This window comes from Pseudopipra pipra, chromosome 17 (assembly GCF_036250125.1).
Source record: "Pseudopipra pipra isolate bDixPip1 chromosome 17, bDixPip1.hap1, whole genome shotgun sequence".
NCBI classification, from domain to species: Eukaryota; Metazoa; Chordata; class Aves; order Passeriformes; family Pipridae; genus Pseudopipra; species Pseudopipra pipra.
The window spans coordinates 2,030,311-2,050,043 of record NC_087565.1 but is presented as its reverse complement, the minus strand read 5'-3'; the positions used below and the strand labels follow the sequence as shown (position 1 = coordinate 2,050,043).

At 46.2% G+C, this 19,733-nt stretch overlaps 1 protein-coding gene across 1 annotated transcript; it reads right to left on the bottom strand.

Moving 5' to 3' along the window:
- Nucleotides 1–4,062: 4,062 nt before the first annotated feature.
- FITM2 (fat storage inducing transmembrane protein 2) lies at nucleotides 4,063–11,181 on the bottom strand. Its single transcript, XM_064673707.1, has 2 exons — nucleotides 10,970–11,181; nucleotides 4,063–8,491 (listed from the first exon to the last, which is right to left on the bottom strand). The coding sequence occupies exons 1-2, from the start codon at nucleotides 11,140–11,142 to the stop codon at nucleotides 7,849–7,851; spliced, it is 816 nt and encodes a 271-aa protein (XP_064529777.1). The 5' UTR covers nucleotides 11,143–11,181; the 3' UTR covers nucleotides 4,063–7,848.
- Between the last annotated feature and the right edge of the window lie 8,552 nt (nucleotides 11,182–19,733).

The window sequence follows — 19,733 nt, the reverse complement described above, 5'->3', positions numbered from 1 at the left end:
CCGATCTTGGCTGCCCAGGGCATGTTCTGTACACAGAAATATGAAAATGATGGCAAAAATCTGTTTTCTCACTCCAGGACTTCATGCTTTGCTCTCAGTAAGGTGTGGGGTAACACCAGCGCTCGAGGGGTGAGGCTGGGAGGTGAGGCACCTCAGAGGGGCTATTTTATATTTCAGACACCAGAGGGAACGGCTCCTGCTGCATCCTGCACCAAACACTCCTGTGTGCCTGATCCCACCCCAGTCAGGGTCCTTCTTAGGCTTTACTCTAGAGGTACCTATTTACCCAAGCAAACTTTTATCCTTAAAAATCCCTGTGTTTCAGAGACAATTGTGCTTTTAGGTACCTCGGGGCTTTAAAATCTGTATCTGTGCTGAAATGCAAAACTTCTACTTACCAGAGGGAAGAAAGTCAGGGGCTTCATGTCATGTTTAAGTTTCATTACACGGACTGAGATCACAGGGAGAGGGCTCTCCCTCCTGCCTCCCAAGCCCCCTGTTTAATGGGCTCCCAGTGGTCACATTTGCAGAGCTGCAGCTCCCGAAATCTTTTTACTCCCGCAGGATTTGCTCAAAAGACTCAATTATGAGAACTGAAAACGTTGGTGTCCATCTCGCAGCCGGCTGGCAGCTTTCTCCTTTGCTTGGCAAGGGCTGGGGAAGACCTCTCCATGCAGAATAAAGGATTTCTACACCCAGCTTGCCAGAGGACAGGGAACAGTGCACAGAGCCCGTCACAACCAGCCAAAGAAATCGAGATCTGTGGCTGCCTAAGCATACCTGGTGACCATCTGGTGGCCCCCTCAGAAATTATTTGCTAAGTCTTCCTCTGTTTCTGAATGAAAAAAACCCATCCTTATCACCCAACTGTAATTTCAGAATCCAGGCTAAGGAGGGAAGAGAGATGGTGTAAGGGCTGCTCCTTCCAGTGAGGGGAAACTTTCTTTCTGCTGTGAAAATAAATGAAGGATTTCCCCACATAAGGATAGCAGACAGAAAACATTAAAGCTTGTGAAAATATTTAACATCAGGTTGTGTTTGGTGGCATTCACTGCCATCATTAAGATCAAAGCCAAAACCACCCAGACTGGATTCACAATGCAGGCAATGACAGCAGATGAATTTCTCAGGCTTCAGAAAGATACATGGGATTAAAATAATATGAGATAATATGAAAAGAGTATTTTGAGAGGGATAATATAAAATATGATAATATGAGATTAAAAACTAAATAACCAAAGAACCAGTAAATCATGGACAAACCTAAGAGCCAACTACAGTAAACCCCTACCTGCACTTACCTGTGGCATAGCAGAGGATAAAAGGGCAATTTCACAGCTGTTCACACCATCAGCAAAGTTGTTCTTGCTGCATGAGTCTGTAGAAAAAAAAGCTCCTTCTGCCATAGTGGGACAGAATAAAGTCCCCAGTCCTCCCCATCCCATCCAGCACCCAGAGAAAAGTTCAAACCCACGGGTATGAATGAGAGTGAAAACATCTGTGTATGCGGTGAACAGGAATAGATTTGTACCCCTGAAGGATTTCTTAAGCAGGGCCTCAGTGGACAAATTGCAGAGGTTTCACACCAAGCCATTCTAATTCTCATTCTAAAGTTCTAAACAGTAGCAAAAACACACAGGAACTTGTATCTCAGATAAAGCACATTCATGACAGACATATTTCCTGTTATTTCTCTCAGGCTAATCCCCAGCTCTGCCCAAATGACATATTCACTATCATTGTCTTTCCTTCTCCTTTCAACACACTTTCCCCTGAAGGATTAAACAGAGAGGAAGCAGCCTGCACTGAACAGCTCCCAGGGAAAGCAGGGATACCAGCTATGCCATAAATAACGTGGATGCAGAATTGCTCTGTCAGAACACAGGTGTCCATCCCTGCAGCAGCTGTGGGTACTGTGCTGCTGGCCAGGCTCTACCTGCAGAGAGAGCAGATTATTTCTGCTTCCACATCACTTTGATGCTGAAGAGCATCGGTGAGCGAAGTGTCAACCCCCACCCACTCCCTGGGAGCTCCCGACAGGTTTTCTTCTTCCTTTTTGTCCCCTCTGCACAGTGACCTACTTTCAGCCCCGTTTTTCTTTTCCCCTCTGTGCTGTGCTACCCCTTTCCTCTCTCCTGCACTCCCTGATGTCCCTCCCCTGTCACAGACAGCCGGCGATGTGTGACCACCTTCAGACTCGTTTCTGCTGTCAGGGGCCCACGGGCTGGGAGTTCTGCATCAGTGGACACAGCACCTCCCATTTCCACCTTCTGAGGATGAATTGCTAAGAAATGAAGGAGATGGGATCTTGCTAAAAACCTCTTATCAAACAGAACAGATCAATGGCTTAGAAAACATTTCTTTAAAAAGAACACCATCCACCCCCCTACCTTCATTGCCTCCTGCCTCAGCCCTTTCCTACCAGCACCTCATCTCTCCAGCGACCTAAATCCTTTTTAGCTCCAGGAGAGTTATCCAAATAAAGCTACTTTGCAATCAGAACAGAGTGTAACCCGGTTTGAGGGTGCTGTGTAATGCTGCAGGCAGTTCTTGACACAGAACCAAGTATCCTGCATAGTTAAGTGCTGTTTTGCACATGCTCTTTACATCACAAGGTCATGCCATTCCACCACCCCCCTCCTGAACACTCCTCTATTTTCGATTACTGAAAGCAATTTCTTTCCATTCCATGCCCTTGGAGCCAACCACTACACAACAGCAAACAGAGAGGATGCTTGGCCACAAGGAAAAAGAAACAAACAAAAAGGTCTGAAAACAAACAAACAGAAATCCCCAGGAAACAAAATAAACAAACAAAAAACCCCCACTGGCATAATTTTTTTCTCTTAACTTCCAAATCAGGATGATCAACAGAAAAAAACCCATATATACTTAAAAACCTTTTGCAGGGCTTTCTCCCTCACAGCCAGCTATGCTGAGCCACAGCCCACTGAGCTGAATTCTCCTCGGTGGTGAGTCAGGACGTTAAGCCCGTCACAGATAGTCACACCACTTGTCACCTCCCGGCACAGTCCCCACGGGACGGGGAAGGCTCTGCAGGCAGCACAGGATGGGGGAAGGCACTTAGAAGAGCTGACATTTACCTTGAGGATGTGCCTCGTTATTGCTCAGGCCCCGACTGTGCTCCCCACAGATTAAAGGCATTAAATGACACCACTGAGGGAACACACGACCCAAAGCTGCAAACAAATGAAGCCAGACTGGACACGGGAAAAGGCTTCAGAGGTGTGTGAGAAAAACATAATCATCAGTTGTATTTATACTTGTTCCACACTTTCCTGTCTTCAGCCTTCACCACTGGGGAGATCCTCAATACAGCTGCAGATCTTCTGCCATTGGACACCTTGTCTGGAAAAGGGTATTTTTCTGAGTGATGCTTTAACATGATATCCAACCCTCCTGAAGGGCTGGTAAAGCTCTTCACCTACCTCTTAATTTCTGTGCCATGTTATAGTCCCAAAGCTTTATGGAGAAGTTACTCAGCTTGTTCTGATGCACGTGGCATTGCCTGTGTTTTGTAATGGGCAGGAGGCAGTTTAAAAATAAATAATCTTTCAGACTAAATATTACAATTACATAATTGGCTGAAATTTCATGGCCTGCACTCAGCCCTGACAGTCACTTGCATTTTTCCTCTTCCAGCTTGTAACCTTTATGCTCTCATTCCATGCCTCATTTAAGCACTAAGGTACTCTTCCCATATTCAAATTAATAACTTCCTGCTAAACGCCCTTTACTGAGGAGCAGTGATTACTCCCCAAAGACAAGGGTAACTCTACTAATGTGTGAGCTGTACTGCCACCTCTTTCCTTCCCCAAGCTCAAGCACATCAGGTGTAGTTCTGCTTCAATAAATGAAGCATGTGCTATTTTCCAGGTAAACACCATTACAGTGACAGACCAGCTCTGTTTAACCACAGCTAAACACGAGTTCAGAGTCACAACAGCCTTTTTTTGCTTCTGTTAATTGCTTTCATCTTGAGCTTTGTCAAAGTACTTAAAAGAAGGGAAGGCGAAATACAGAGAGAGAGCACACATCAAGCAGAGGTGAAGAGCATTTATTACTAATCTGTGCTCCAGGAGGAGAGACGAAGCTATGAAAAGAAATAATCCCAGGAAACAGGTTTCTGAGCAAATGGAGATAAACACAGGCTGATCAAAGAGCTGGAAAAGGCCGATTGCAGAGAAGCTGCAGGGATTTACTTTAAGCTACAGCGGAAAAATCAGATACTGTTTCACTGAGGGAAGTGACCATAGACTTGTGCTCACAACTAAAGGCTGGTCTTCCAAATGTTTAATCTATCCCAGCAGCCGTTACAGTTCTTCCCATTGAAGTGCACCTCAGGGCATGACTGGGTGTTTCTCACTCTCCTGAGTTGCCACACACCAAAACAGAAAACAGGATTCTTTTTTTTTTTTTTTTGCAGCCACCCACAACCTAAGTCTCAGCACACACAAATAAATTGGCAAAGGAATATCATTTAGCACCAGCTGAAGGAGCGTTCATGGACCAAGTTCACTTTGAACAAAGACTTTGAGGAAGAATCAAACCCTGGGCTCAGGTGTGTTTAAAGTCTGAACTCTCACGTGGCTCTTACGAAAGACCTCAACTTTCCTGTTTGCTGGTCTTGCCTCCAGTGATGCAAACACTTGAAAGAGTCCCAGGTAAGTGAAGAGTGAAATGAATCCCAAGCCAGTTACTCATCCCACTGTGTTCCAACCAAGACTCCTCTCCTTGCTGTTCCCAGCAGAGGAAAAATTTCAAGGCACCAAGACTTGCCTTGGCCACATCAGCCAGGCCAAATGCTGCTTCTGTGAAAGAACTGTGACACAGAGCCCAAAAATAGGCCAAACACAGGCAGTGGAAAATTAGCAGACAGATGTTGAAATAAATAATATGCTAGTAAGATCTTGGGAGACAAAAATTCCCTAAGTAATTCTACAGACACACAAATACAGCTCTGTGGGAATAAGAGGGATACTTTAATGCAGAAAAGCAAAAAAACAAAACAACCTAGAACATGAAACAAGTCAGTAATACCTGTTGACAGCTGATTTGTGTCCTTTGGCACAGGACACCAAATCCAGCTGCTCCCAGCACTGCTTCTCTGTGGCTACAGATCTGTTGTAGAGGCTGCATCTTTCTTTTAATGATAAAAGTGCATTTGGGAGAGGAAAGGAAGTCAGACAAACGTGATGGGAAACACGTGAGCAAGAAATTTGCAACCTTTAGTTTCCAGCTGAAGTGCAAGGAAGCAGATTCCTACTCTGGAATAGAGTCAAAAGGCACAAAGAAAGGTGTGGAGCTCACGGGAACCCTCTAAGGCAAGAGCTGGCACACGGTCTCTGGGTACTGAGAGAGACACCAAGATTTCCAAACTCATAAGCATTCTTACAGCCCACGGGAATGTTCTCATATATTTCACTGGATTAGGCTTTCACTTTGCTACAATAAACCACTGAGCATGTCTATGAAATGAGCTGCCTGGTGTAACAGGCCCACATTGGGAAACTTGCTTTAGTCAGCCATGGCTTTGTTCCATTTTGTTTCTTTTTATACCCTGCACTCCTGAGAACCTGTGCTCTGTTAACCTGTTCAAATACTGCAGAATTATCAGTGTCAGTTGGATCACACAGTTTGATCATTTTGTCTCAGCAGCCACAAACACACAGGCAGGCTGGATCATCCAGGGAAATGAAGAGCAACAGCAGCATCTTTACAGATATCAGAAATGGATTCTCAAAGACACAAACACTGATAAAGTTTTCAAATGTTTTTCTTTCATTGTTTAAATAAAAGTTTTGAGACTAACCATATCCCACATTATTTCCATTAAAAAAAACCCAAAACAATCTGTATGACACTGGTTAAAGTGGACAAAAACATCCACAGTGATTGCACAAAACGTTTGTGAAAATGAACAACATTTCAGCAAGTCAGTTGGTTTAAGCAAACAGCATTTCCTTTTCCAAGGGCTTGTCTCTACAGCAAAGTTACATAAAGACAACCTAAAATAGAAACTTAATGAAATTAATCACAAAACCTTCTGGGTATATAATCCTTTTTCATGGTGAGAGTGGCTTGAGGTCTATCTTAACTCTACTGGGAGCAGGCTTACATTACATCAAAAGAATGTCTGCAAATAAATTTGCATTGTTCAAACAAATTTAGTTAAACCCAATATGAGTTAATCAGTGCAATTTTCAAAGAGTCAGCTTAAAAGGCAATTTAATACAAAAACCAAGAGGAACTTGACAGAAAATACACAACCCCCTGGACAGCTTCTTTCCAAGAGGTGATTTGTTCTTTCTAAGGACACACAGCGACTCCCACTTGCCACCAAACTCAGTGGGAATTCCAGTGAATTCAGCTCTGCTCAGAGGCAGAACCCAGCATGGAACTAACCCTGCTGCATTAACTGCAAATGCTTCCACTCTCTTGCTGGAAGAGAGATATGGAGATGGCAAAATGTGCCAAGATTAACCTACAGTGCCTCACACCCTCTCTTCAGCAAACAGGCACTCTGGAGCCACACCAAGCCCACTCTGGGGTCAGTGCAGGTGCCAGACCTTGCCCACAGACCTTCCTGGCTGTCTTGCTCATCACTGTCAAACACATTTTGTGCAACTGTGTTGTGAATAAGCCTTTGTCAGATAATAAAAAGCTTTTCAAGATAAAAACTATGCTAAACATCTAATTGATATGATGGATAAACCCATCTCACCCCTATTCATTATCTAGTAATAGTGTTTTATTCAGTAGTGGGTTTCCAGCCACATCAAAAGTGGTCATGGCTTTATGTGCAACCAAAATTAAGTAGCTTATTGATATTGCTGGATAAGCAAGAACAAATATTGCTTCAAGCACACTCTGCTTTGCAGCTCCCAGGATAAACAATGCATTTCACTTATTACCAAGCAGGCTATTGGGGAAATAGCAGGCTAAGCTAGCTTGTTCAGAACACCAGAATTTCATTGTTCTTCTAGAAGAAAGAACAAAAAAAACAAATTGTTGTTGCAAAGTGTGCAACTCGCTAGATTTTTAAAAAATTAAAACCCCAATCCTCATAACTAGACTTTCTAGCAAAACTTCAGGAAGGAGTTTGTTTTTTTCCTCTCAAGAATAAAATCACAAAATATTGTCTCTACTTCACCTAAGGAGAAAGTTAAGGCTTGTTTTTTCAAGAATTTCCTTTTCAGAGGCAGGCATGAATTTAAAGTCACAGTCTGCTTAAGACATTATATCTCAGATTTACTCTCTGTTGCAGGAGGTGCAGACAGCTATGAGACTTTTGTGGCAAGCTAGTGTTTTTAACACTTGAAAACACAGGATGTTCCAGTTTCACAACAGGACTGCTTTAACAATTGATATTTTTGCAATGTCATTATTAGAGCTTTACCATAAGGCAATATAAACAGGAAAATTACAAAAAAAGTATGAGGTTTGGATCATCCACAATATTTTAACATGAACCAAAAAGAAAGAGGGAGAATTAATTGTGATCAGTCAAGCTCTTAAAGAGCAAAGATCTCTGTTGGCCTTGGGTCTGCTCCTTCATTTATTAGTAAGAGAAACAGATTCAACTTCTGATTTCTTTGCTGCCAATGCCAGTCATCAGCTCCTAAACAAAAGTAGACATCTTCCAGTACCATTTTTTTTTTCCTCCCAAGGAAGAAGCTCATTACCACCTGCCAGCCACTGGCTAGTACAGATTTGGTTTCCTCCAACCCATCACCTTGCTCCTTACAGTGGAAATACAGTAACCATTCCTACATTCAACTACTCCAGTACTGAAAGCAAAATCCAAACTATTTTAAAAAACCCACTTTATCTGCTATAGCTGTACTTCTTTGAACTCAAAGGTATATTTGGAAGAGGTAGTCCAGGAGAAAAGGGTTTCAAATACCAAAACCTGTACGTCCCATACCAGCCCGACAGACCTATCAGCACCCCGAGAAGCTTTTGACTGAAGTCGTGGAAATACAGGGCAGTGCAGAGGAACATGAACACCCAGATCACGGTGAGGAGACACAAGGAGACGAACAGCACGTTGACCACCACGCGCAGCCTCGAGCTGTGGTCCATGGACAAGCCCTCCAGCACGGCCACCTCCTCCAGGATCATCAGGGCGCAGTAGGAGAGCAGGAAGCAGTGCCCCGAGATGTCGAAGCCGTTCCAGACCCCGCTGTCCTGGTGGCATTCCCGCTTGGTGGCGTAGATCCGGGGGGCGTCCCCGGGCTTGGCGGGCACGGAGCACTCCCCGGTGAGGTTCTCGATGTACACGAAGAGCTGGGTGCAGCAGAACCACACGGCCGTGCCCACGGCCAGCCCGCTCAGCCGCCGCAGCGCCAGCAGCGCGCTCCGCGTGCGCCCGTACAGCAGCTTGGTGCGGGCCAGCTGGTACGTGGTGAGAGCGATGAAGGGCAGCAGCAGCCACAGGGTCCAGGCCCAGGCCACCTTCACGAAGTACCTGCCAGAGACAAAAGGCGAAAGAGAAACGAGCACGTGTCAGACGAGCGCGAGCGAAGCTCCAGGCAGCTGCGGTGCCTCGAGTTTTCGAGATCAGCTCAGAACCCTCCAAACCAGACGCTTGTGCCCTCCCCCCAAAGCACAGCGTGGCTAAAATCTTAACCCTCTCCCCGGTACCTCCCTGAGGCCCAACACCTGGACACTTTCCCAGCCAGGTCCTCGTCCCCCAGGCAGTGCTCCCCTGGCCCCAGAGCCCTCGTTTGTTGCAGCAGACTCGCAGTTCAGTTTTGCAATCACTTCGACCCTACAGACCTGCTCAACTCTGCCCTACTCAAAATGCAGCTGCAAAGGATGTATTTTTAGCTTGCCACCCTGACCACAGTAACCCTTTCTCTGACCCTTCCTCCGTCTCAATTATCTTTGCTTCCAAAGCCCTTCAGAACCTCAACCTCTTAACACTGAGACAGTCAGAAGGGCTGGCTCTTTCCCCTAATCAGTCCATGAAGCTTTTCCTCCCTCATGTCCTTATAAATAAATGAAGCAGCACGATGTTCCTTTGCCATCCTCTCAGCTGCTGAGAGCTTTCCTTTGGCTTACACAAATCCTTCCATCTCTTAAATTTACTCTCTGCCTTGAAAATGCTGGAGACAGCACTGTGTAACTAGTCCTCTTTTCAAATCTTAAAGTGGAGTGTTTGCACGTGAATTTACTAATGAGTTAAGGAGGCTACAGTCCAGGATTTTCTTTCTCCCATCAGCACCTTCCACTGGATTTTGCTTCCTACCAGCTGGTGGGAAACAGCCCCCTCATCACCCAAAGCCTGGTTTGAAAAGAGAGACAGCAGAATTCTGCTCTGTGGCTGAGCTATGGCCAGACACACACAGTCATCATTTAATCCTCACCTCAGCATCAAAGACAAAGCCAAACAGGACTAGAGCTCTGTATCTTCTTTAAGACCCTAACAAAACTACCAGGGCCTTGCCCAGGATTTTAAGGAGTTCCTCCTTCATTCTTTAATTTTACGGGAGAAGTGACATCTGTGCGGCAACTACAGCTGCTACCACGGAATAGTAATTGAAAATAAAATCTCCATTTTATTTAAAAGCAAAATAGGCTTTACTTTCAACTTTACTGCTGACAAACCAGCAGGCAAGTAATTTGTAGAGATAAAAACTTCCTTCAGGAACTGTCAGTGCAGATCACCTTCCTCTGTTTAAGAGGGAGAGCTGAACTGTAGTATGCTTTTACTGTAAGATCAATTTTCTCTGTCTTCCTGTCAATGCTCTTTCAATCACACTAAAAGCAGCTCCTCTCCAACATGTCACCAAATGACAGATCTGAATCAATAAAGTACAAAACTCCCCAAGTCACAGGGGAGAACAGCAATTTCAGCTTCACTTTCTGACCTGCAGCAGGTACAGCACACGTGCTCTGGCCCAGCTCATCACTTCCTCATGCCCTTCCAAAACGCTCAAACGCAGTTTTGCAGAATGACTAAGCCAGTTAAGTCATTGCCCAAGTGCTAAAAGAGGATGGTTGTCACTCTGCTTCTAGGAAAGATGCTAAAGGGGGTGGTTGGGCACTGACCAGGCTCCCCAGGGCAGTGGGCACGGCCCCAAGGCTGCCAGAGCTCCAGGAGTGCTTGGACAACACTCTCAGGGACAGGGTGGGATTGTTGGAGTGTCCTGTGCAGGGCCAGGAGTTGGACTCGATGATCCCTGTGGGTACCTTCCGACTCAGCACATTCTACGATTCTACTATTCTAAAAGACTTACTTTCTGCAGCTCAGAAAATTATTTCCTTTACAGATCAGTTCACTCAAACACGAGGAATTACCTGGGAGTTACAGAAAGAAAAAAAAAAATCCTTTCTCCCCCTACCCTTTCCAATAAAAACCGAGCGACAAACCCCCCAACGTCTCGAAACCTGCCAGTCCTGCGGGGTTGAGATCTCACGGGGAACATCTCATTTGAACCACAGAAACGCCCATTTAAAGCACAGAAACACCAGTCTGAAGCCCAGAAACACACTTTTAAAGCCTAGAAACATCCATTCGAGGCACAGAGACACCCATTCGAGGCACAGAGACATCCATTTACAGCACAGACACATCCATATGAAGCACAGAAACACCAGTCTGAAGCACGCAAACACCCATTTAAAGCCCAGAAACACCCATTTAAAGCCCAGAAACACCCATTTAAAGCCTAGAAACACCCATTTAAAGCCTAGAAACACCCATTTAAAGCCCAGAAATACCCATTTAAAGCCCAGAGACATCCATTCGAAGCACAGGGGCATCCATTCGAAGCACAGAGACGCACATTTAAAGCACAGAAATATACATTTAAAGCACAGAAACATCCATTTAAGGCACTAACCCCCCTCGCAGCCCCGACCCACCGCGGGTCGGGCCGAGCCCCGTGTCCTTCCCGGACCCCCCCCGGCCCCACCGCGGGCTCCCCCCGGCCCTGCTCACACGTTGAGCGGGTTGCGCTTGTTCCGCAGCGGCGTGTCGGGCACCAGGTCGCTGTCCTTGAGCGCGGAGCCCAGCAGGGCGATGGCGAGGAGCGCGGCGGGGAGGCGGCGGCGCACCCGGCCCCCGGCCAGCGCGGCCCGCAGACACCGCCCGCAGCGCTCCAGCCGCTCCATGGCGGGTCCGCCCGGGCCGCGGATCCGCCGGGACCGCCCCGGGCACCGCCCCGGTACCTCCCCCGGTACTTCCCCCGGTACCTCCCCCGGTACCTCCCCCGGTACCGCCCCACGGAACCGCCCCCCCGGTACCGCCCCACGGGCGCCCCCGCCCGGCACCCGCCGGCAGCGCCCGGCGCAGGCAGCTCCGCGCCCTCTGCAGGGACCCGCGGGAGCGGATCCGCGGGGATGCCGCGGGACAACAGTCCCTGCTCCTGCCCCGCGGGAACGAAGCCGCGCTCAGGAACGCGTGTTTTCCCTCGCTCGCCTGTTAAAAGCGAGAACGCACACGCGCTTCTGCATCCGCTTCCAGGCGGCGCGGTGTTGCTGGAGCAGAGCATCAAGAAGAGATGCTCCAAAAAATACATACATATATATATTTATATATATTTATATTTATATTTATATTTATATATTTATATTTATATTTATATTTATATTTATATTTATATTTATATTTATATTTATATTTATATATTTATATATTTATATTTATATTTATATTTATATTTATATTTATATTTATATTTATATTTATTTTATATATTTTATATATTTATAATAATTTATAATAATATATTTATAATATATATTTATAATATATTTTCATATATTTATAATTTTATATATTTATAATTTTATATATCTTATATATTTATAATTTTATATAATTTTATATATTTATAAAATTATATATTTTATATTTTAATATATTTATATATATTATATATATTTATATTTTTTTATATATGCAGTTCAAAGTAACCAAACTCCCGTTCAGGTGCCAAAGTCTAAGCATCTGTTCATTTACAAAATGACAAAAGCTCGCCGAGGGCTCGTTTCTAACGGAATTGCAACATTTTAATAGTGAATGTCTTAAAAACAACTGAAGTACAAACTTTAACCACCGGCTTGAAAAGCAGATTCTGCTCCTAAGCGAAGTGGCATTAAACATACAAGGAGTTTTGAACAGGACCCTGGAGTTACCAGGGAGTGTTAGCAACTCTCACTGTTGCTGGTTGCCCGAGGGAAGAGATCAGTGTGTGGCCCCCAACTTCCCCTCAGGAGGAAGCTGTAGACTGAGATAAGGAATCACAGAATCATTTAGGTTGGAAAAGAATGATAAGATTGTCAGGTCTAACTGTTAACCCAGCACTGCCAAGCCCTCCACTAAACCATGACCCCAAGCACCACATCCACATGGCTTTCAAACCCTTCCAGGAACTGTGACCCCACCACTGCCCTGGGCAGCCTATTCCAATGCTTTATAGCCCTTTCTGTGAAGAAAGTTTCCCTAATTTCCAATCTAAACCTGTCCTGGTGCAACTTGAGCTTGTTTTCTCTTGTCCTATAAAAAAGCATCCATTACTTCTAAGCAGGGTACCAGCACCTCTGAAAGAGAGGGTCTAACCACAATACTCAAGAGGAAATCTGAGAATTTTCTTGCTCAGTAGAATTGTTTTAATTTCTCCTGGGGCTTAAGAGAGAGGGAGAAAGTATTTCTGGAGCTGCTAAGGCTCCCACGCCTTTTCACTGTCCATGTTTGTGGCTGAAAGTGGTGTCCAAGCACTGGCCGTCACTGTGGTATTTGAGACCTATTTCATCTATTGAACAGCTGCCGCTGTCATTTCAGCTTAGTTTTTAAAATACAAGAAAAGCATCAGCAAGCAGAGAAATGGCTCAATGAACAAAGAGCCTTTATTCATCCCAATGGCCTTAGTAAGAAAAATGTGAGAGCGGGGGGAAAAAAAGCAGGCCCTATCTGAGATGGGACGGGAAAGTGTTTCTTGCCAGAGCGCATTTCAAAGCTGTTTCACTGTCATCATCAGCAGATCCACGACAACATCTGGGCTGAGAGGGCAGAACAACACATCAAAGCAGCCCCAGCAGATACGGGGTGTTTCAACTAAGGAGGTTATCCAGGGTAAATGGCATTTGGCAATTTATTAGATGTTGTTTTTAATAAGGCTGCCACGGCCTCGTCCAGCACTCCCAGCCCCGGCATCGCACCCCGGATTAGAAACGACAGGCAGCTGCGTCCACTCAGACGAGCGAGGATGAGAGGGGCTGGGAGCAGGTTTCACAGAGTCCGTCATTGTCTGCCTAAATCCCTCTGCCTTTGAAACCTTGCCTCTCCTGTGCTTCCCAGGTTTGGGCCCGTGATCCCCAGACTGTTTGCAGTGCCGGTGCTGGAGGTGGGAGCTGCTCAGCTGGCTGCTAATGAAGCGTGCTGTGGTGTCTGCCACACACAGCAGGATTTCGTAAGCTTGGCACCTGCTCCAGATGAATAGGAGTTGATGGCACGGGCTGGAAATGTGTCTATCCCCAGCCCAGCTTGAAATGTCTGAGGATTATCTCTGTAAATCACCGATTCTCACGAGTGCAGTGAGCAAAGCTCAGCCGGGTCCAGGTGTTCTCCAGATTTAGAGTAAATCTCTACATTCAGGCTGTGTTTTTGCTGCCATGAGCACCAGCCAAGGCCGACAGTCCTTCTGAGGAACCGACTGCCATTCCTCTGTAAAGAACCAGAGAAGCAGAATTTAGGCCTTTTAAAACTGCAGAATAAGGTTTTAATCATAAGTAGGGAATAAGGTTTGCTTTAAAGGGATTGCAGAAGGTTCCTAAAGACCTCTCACAGACACTTGGTCAAGCTGTGACAGATATAAACCATGCTAAACCAAATTATTTTGTCAGGTATAGCAGATGTGGCTGTCCTTCCCTTTCACTGTATCTTTTTCCTTAACCTCACCAAACCACAGCCTGATTCAAGCTGAAATCTTTCAGACTAATTGATTTTAAAAATTATTTTCGGTTTTTCCTTATTTACTTTGAACCAAGACCTCCAACAAATCACTTCTCTTTGAGAAATCCCACTTTGCCTCTAAAATCCACAGGGATAGATTCACTGGAGGCTGAGATTTCTGGGTCCACTGCTCTGCGTTGTGACCAAAGAAGGATGCCTGGAGAGAAACGTTGCACAAATTTTGTTACAAAACACACACAATGGTTCTTCTATCCCTGTACTGGCCATTTACTTAAGAGTTGGACTCGATGATCCTTTCCAACTCAGAATACTCTGTGATTCTCTAACTCCATTTTGGGCTAAGGTAGGTTCTCACAGCCCAGTCAACACCAGAGGGAAGGTGTGCTCCAGGGGCACCAGAAGGAGATGGTGGGTGCCCATCCAGGCATCCAGCCCATCAGGACTGGCAGAGTCACCAGCCTGTGCCCACACACTCGGTGGGAATGACTTACCCCTCTACTAACAGCCCATTTGGATCTGGGAGACCTGCTTTCTTCCCAGCTTGTCCTCCTGCCTCACAGCAATTCCCACAGCCCTCTGGCACCTGCTCACCCACCCCTGCCTGCCCAGGGGCCCTCACAGCCCCCAGCCCTTCCCCTGAAGAGCCAGGTGCTCATGGCAGCTCATTCCTGCCAAGCCCCCCCTGCTCTCTGTTTTCCTTGGTGGATTCTGCTCACATCTCCATGATTGATCGTGTTTGAGTTTGATCCTGGAGCGTCCCGGGGTGTTTGCATGAGAGGTGCTACATAAGCATAATTTGGGCTGAATTTTCTTTGCCTAATGGGAGCTTAAGCCTGGAGTTGAAGATAGTTTTGGCCCTTTGCTGAGACGCCGTTCATCAAAGCCAGTGGTTTGAGCTCCGCAGCCTTCTCTATTCACTGGCGGCTTAGAAAAAAAGATCAAAAAAATAATATTGTGCTTTGTTCCCTTGTGTCAGTGATGCCTTTGAAATGCAGCCCAGGGTGGAGGCGTAGCAGCCTTTCCCTCACAGGGGCCTGGATCTTTGCTGCCCATCTCTGATGGGAAGGGATTCTCTTCCTGCGAGCCCCAGACTTGGTCCAGGCAGAACCAAGGCTGACCTGGGAGTGGATGATGGGTTATTTACAGTGGAGATGCTGAGTCGAGACACAGAAAAAAGACATTGGTAACTCACCACCTGTGTGGCTGCACAAATTAATGGGAAAGGTCTTTCCCTGTGCTGAAACCCCAAGAATTTTAGAAAAAGGTGTGGAAATTAACCCCAGACAATTTGTACAGACTGAACCATTGCTGAGCCCAGGCTGAAAACCTCTGCAGGTTACACATTTCCCCTCTGAGTCTCCTAAAGTGAACAGGAAGGGTATGATCTGAGCTGCAGGGAATTTGCAGCTTGTTTAGCGGTTACATCCAAAGATCAAAATATTTTGGCATATAGGGCAAAATGTAAGAAAGAGCCAATTCAGTTTTCAGTGGCTCATACTTTATTAATGCTACAAATTAATACCTACTGCTACAAAATATTTACATTTCTTGCTTGGCACAGCCAGATCACAGCAGAGCAGACTAATGATGGGGTTTAATTCACAGGAGAGAATGGTCTTGTGATGAGCATGGACTCTGGGGAGCTGGGTTTCATTTGTGACTGACAAACTCCTTCTCCAGCCATAGGCAAGTCCCTTAATCTCTGTATCCCCACACCCTGAAAAGAATACGGGACAGGTTCTGTTCTTCTCCTTCCTGAAGTTCTTTCAGAGAAAATGATGAGGTTGCAGAGGGCTGCAATAATGGTCTGAAGAGCTTCAAAATAAGCAGAGTTCACAAAGATGTAAAATAGCCACTCTGCCTACAATACAAATTAAGGAGCCCATAAACAGATGAAGTGGGGATGAGATCACAAGTGAAAAAAATACATAATTCATGTGATTAAGTGTACATGTGCTTGGGCATAAAATGGCCTTAATTAGTCATGTTTATCTCAAAGTGCCTGACTTCCTTGAGTAGCTGTGGTGGCTGCACTTGCAACTCCTTGCTGAAACATTCCCCTTTTTTCGCACAGTATATAATTCACACCTTCCATGTTTGCCAAAGAAACTCCCCACCCCCCCCACCTGCACGTTTGAATTAATTTGATTCTCGATGTCTTTCAGGGGCAGCTGCTGAGCAGGCAGTGCTCTCCCTGCAGGCTGAGCAGGCAGTGCTCTCCCAGCAGCAGTTACTGGGAGTTAACTCCTGCCCAGACCAATTAACCTTTCTGTTGGCCACCCATAAAAAGCATTATTTGTTGTTTATTCCCTTTCTATAAGGATTATCAATCCTACATAAATGAACACCTAAAACTCAACAACAATTTCCACAAAATCCTTTGCTGGGTGGCCCTTGAGCCACTGTACCAAAACATTGCCCTTTTTATTAGATGAAGAAACTGCCACTTATTGCAACTGATCAAATATGGGACAGAAACAGTCTGTGCTTATTAATTCAAATTCAGAAATATGAACTTTGCAGACCTTAGTGGTGCATTTTTAGCTCATATATTTGCAGGAAAGAATCAGTCATATACTCAGGTGTAAAATTTGGAAGTGACTTTGTGTTGATTAACTGCAGGACCACAGTTCACAGTCCTGGTTTCTTGACTGGATAGCTGGTACAGCCAGCCACAAAACATGAGCTGTGTCTATTTCAGTCCAATATATAATTACAAATATTTAAGTGTAAAACTAAAATATATACATACATAATATTTAATCTGTGCTTTACTGGCTTGGATAATGATAAAAGTGTTGGCTGGAAGTGTGATTTGGATCTGTCCTGACCATAATGACCATTGAAATGCTCTGCAGATAAAAAATAATAATTACAAAAAAGTTCAAAGGGTGTGCTGAAGAGCCAGTGCACTTAAGATTGTTGTAGGTTTGACTTAGATATGCAATATAATTTTGTTTTTAACTATTTGTTCAGTTTTTTACCCGTGTATTCCCTGTGTTCAGTAAGCTCAACACCTCTGCTCACCTTGCCCTGCTCTTTCACCACATCTCAACCTTCAGCAGAAGAAACAAGATGCCCCAGGGTGTGGAGTTTATTGGTGTGGTCATCAACCATGGGTGTCATCTGAAAGCCAAGACAGGCAGAAAGACAGTGAGGTGGGAGGACGTGTCGGTGTGAAGGGTGCTGAGCAATGCCCAGCTCAGCCATCCCCAGGGTTAGGGAAGGAAGGAATTTGCCTCAAGAAGAAGCCCAGAACTGCTGTGGAAGCACATCCCAGTCTGAGCATCTCCCAAAATACATCTTACCAAGTGCAAGGAAGGTATGAAGGTGGTCAGCAGTGCACAGAGACCACCCCCTGGCACCAACAGCCCGAGGAGGAGGAGGAGGTAGGTGATGAAGGTTGTGCTCCTGCTGCTTAGACTCCATCTGTTCTGAGAATACACAACATTTTTTTTACTCCTCAAGCTTTAAATCTGGTGAAAAATAAAATTAAAGCCAAGTCCTAGTGCTTTAACTAAATCAGAGCATTTACCAACTTCACGTAAAGAAACAGGATTCTTTTCACAAGTGTTTATTTGCACAGTTCAAACAAGCTATTTTTTAAAAATATGACCCCACCACAGATGTGCAACTCAGCCCAATCTCTGTTGACATCATTCAGAGGTTAGGGAAAAAAAATACATGAGAAGCATACTCTGCTTCTTTGCTGGAAGAAGACCTTTCTTTGGGCTGATTATTTAACGTAGGCCCCAAACAATTGGCAAAGCAGCTCTTACCCTGGTGAGGGAAGATGAGCAGGACCCTATGAGATGATGGAAAATACCAGCACTGCACCAGGTGCCCAAGGAGGAGGATGGGGGATGCAGTTCCCCTCCTTGTAGAGCAGAGTTTTGCACGCTGGACAGAGCTCGCTCCTCCCAAGACGTCAGAGCTGCTGGGGCTTTGAACTCCACTTCAAAGCTGGGGCTGGAGTGAGGTTTCTGTAAACCCAGAGAAACAGGTAAATATTTGTCAGAGTCAATTAACCCTCCTCATCACCTCAACGGTCATCTGTGTGAGACAGCTGGAGGGGTTTCAGCAGGCACAGAGGGGAGCCTTGTTGATTTACTGAACCACTTCGGGAGGTGGGCAGACACAGCACACTGAGGCCAGGAGACCTGGAGGTTTTCCCCTTAGCACGGTCCATGAACTCCTGGAGACGCCTCATCCTTTCCACCACTGGAGGAAGGTCTTTTTCTTGTCCAGGGAGAAGACCAGTCCCGTTCCCAGCGCTGCTACTGTAGCTTTATAACTTTATAACCACTTCACTCATCCCAGTTACTCCAGATGGGCATCAGCTGTTCACAGAGCCCCAGAGCACACTGGATCTCCCTCCTGCTGCTGCAGGTTTAATGGTGAACACTGTGTCATCTATTCCATGAATTCATCAAATTCTAGTTTCTGACATCCCCCCAACCCACTTACAGGGGTTTGGGGTGTTGGTTTTGGAAACAGGGCTTTGCTGGACCACTCCATGTGTCATGTCTGTACTGCAGCAGCCAGTGGAGGGGGAAATGTGGACACCCATCAGCCAGCCCCAGACTCCAAACCACCCACCAGCGCTCCCAGGCTTCCCCCTGCTTATCAACACAGCATGAAGATGCAGCTTAAATAAGAAAAAGGAAGGGAAAAAGTAGAAACAGCTGAGCACCAGATGAGAAGGATGAGCCTTGGCTCATTCCTCACCCCCTGCCCAAACCTGACCCAGAACCCTTCCTGCTTGGACATGGGCCCTGGGGCAATGCCACCCTCCCTTTCTCTCAGCCAGGAACCTGCAGCTGGATGCTGAAAACACAAAAGAAAGTGCAGGGGCTGTAACGGGGTCCAGCTGGGAACATGCACAGCCCTTGAGGGTGTCTTTGAGGGACACGAGCTGGGTGTGCCCCCATCCCAGTGCATGGGGAGAGGAAACACCTTCAGGAGACCCTATCCCAACACTCCAAGGCATGACAAACCACTGCAAACATTCCCCTCTTCCTTCAGAGCCAGGGAGGAAAAGCGGCAACTCTTTTAGCCCCACCCTTATTTAATCTGAGCCAAACAAACAAACACCGGCAGCGTTTTTCTGCAGCAAAAAAGTTTTGCAGCTGGAGACAGTGAACTGTGCACTAGTGGGATGGTCAGAGGGTGTTTGCTGGTGCCCCAGCGGAGGCCTGGGCACATGAGCAGTGGGGCCACCCCGAGAAGAGCAGCAACGGGAACAAGACCTCCCTGTGCAGCCACGAGAAACCTGCACGTGAACTGGTGCCAGGTGCTCAGTTTCTGTCTTAATTTTGGTCTTGGAAAAAAAGGGAATGGAGTGAATACACAGGGGCTGCAGTCAAGCTGTGGCACACCCCCGGCCAAGCAAGCAAATTACATGGTGAGGTTGCCAGGGTGTCCTGACTTCACTTTGCTGGGTCTGGGCTTTCGGGGCTGTGATCCACTACCCCCCATCCAGCAGCTGATCCAGCCCTTTGCTGGAGTCACAGCATTCCCAACCACTCCACAGGTAGCCCCTACTGTGCCCAATGATGAGGGAAGAAATGATCTCAGCTCACAGCAGACGGTGCCCTTTTGTGCAGACCGGTGGGATGAGGAGCTCCAACCAGAACCTCTGGGTGGGACTGATGGGTTTCCCACCACTGAGCCTGGGGAGCAGGCAGCAAGCACAGTAAACCCCCTCCAGCACCATGTTTCCAGGGCTGCTGTTTGTGGCACATTTCCATGGGTGCAGGCACAGCTGGATGTGGGCTGCAGCTGAATG

What these genes read in the sequence shown, in the direction of transcription:
- FITM2 (XM_064673707.1), bottom strand. Translation starts at nt 11,142, where the DNA reads ATGGAGCGGCTGGAGCGCTGCGGGCGGTGTCTGCGGGCCGCGCTGGCC. An exon ending in AAGCGCAACCCGCTCAACGT is followed by an intron (nt 8,492 to 10,969) that starts GTGAGCAGGGCC and finishes TGTCTCTGGCAG; the next exon opens with GTACTTCGTGAAGGTGGCCT.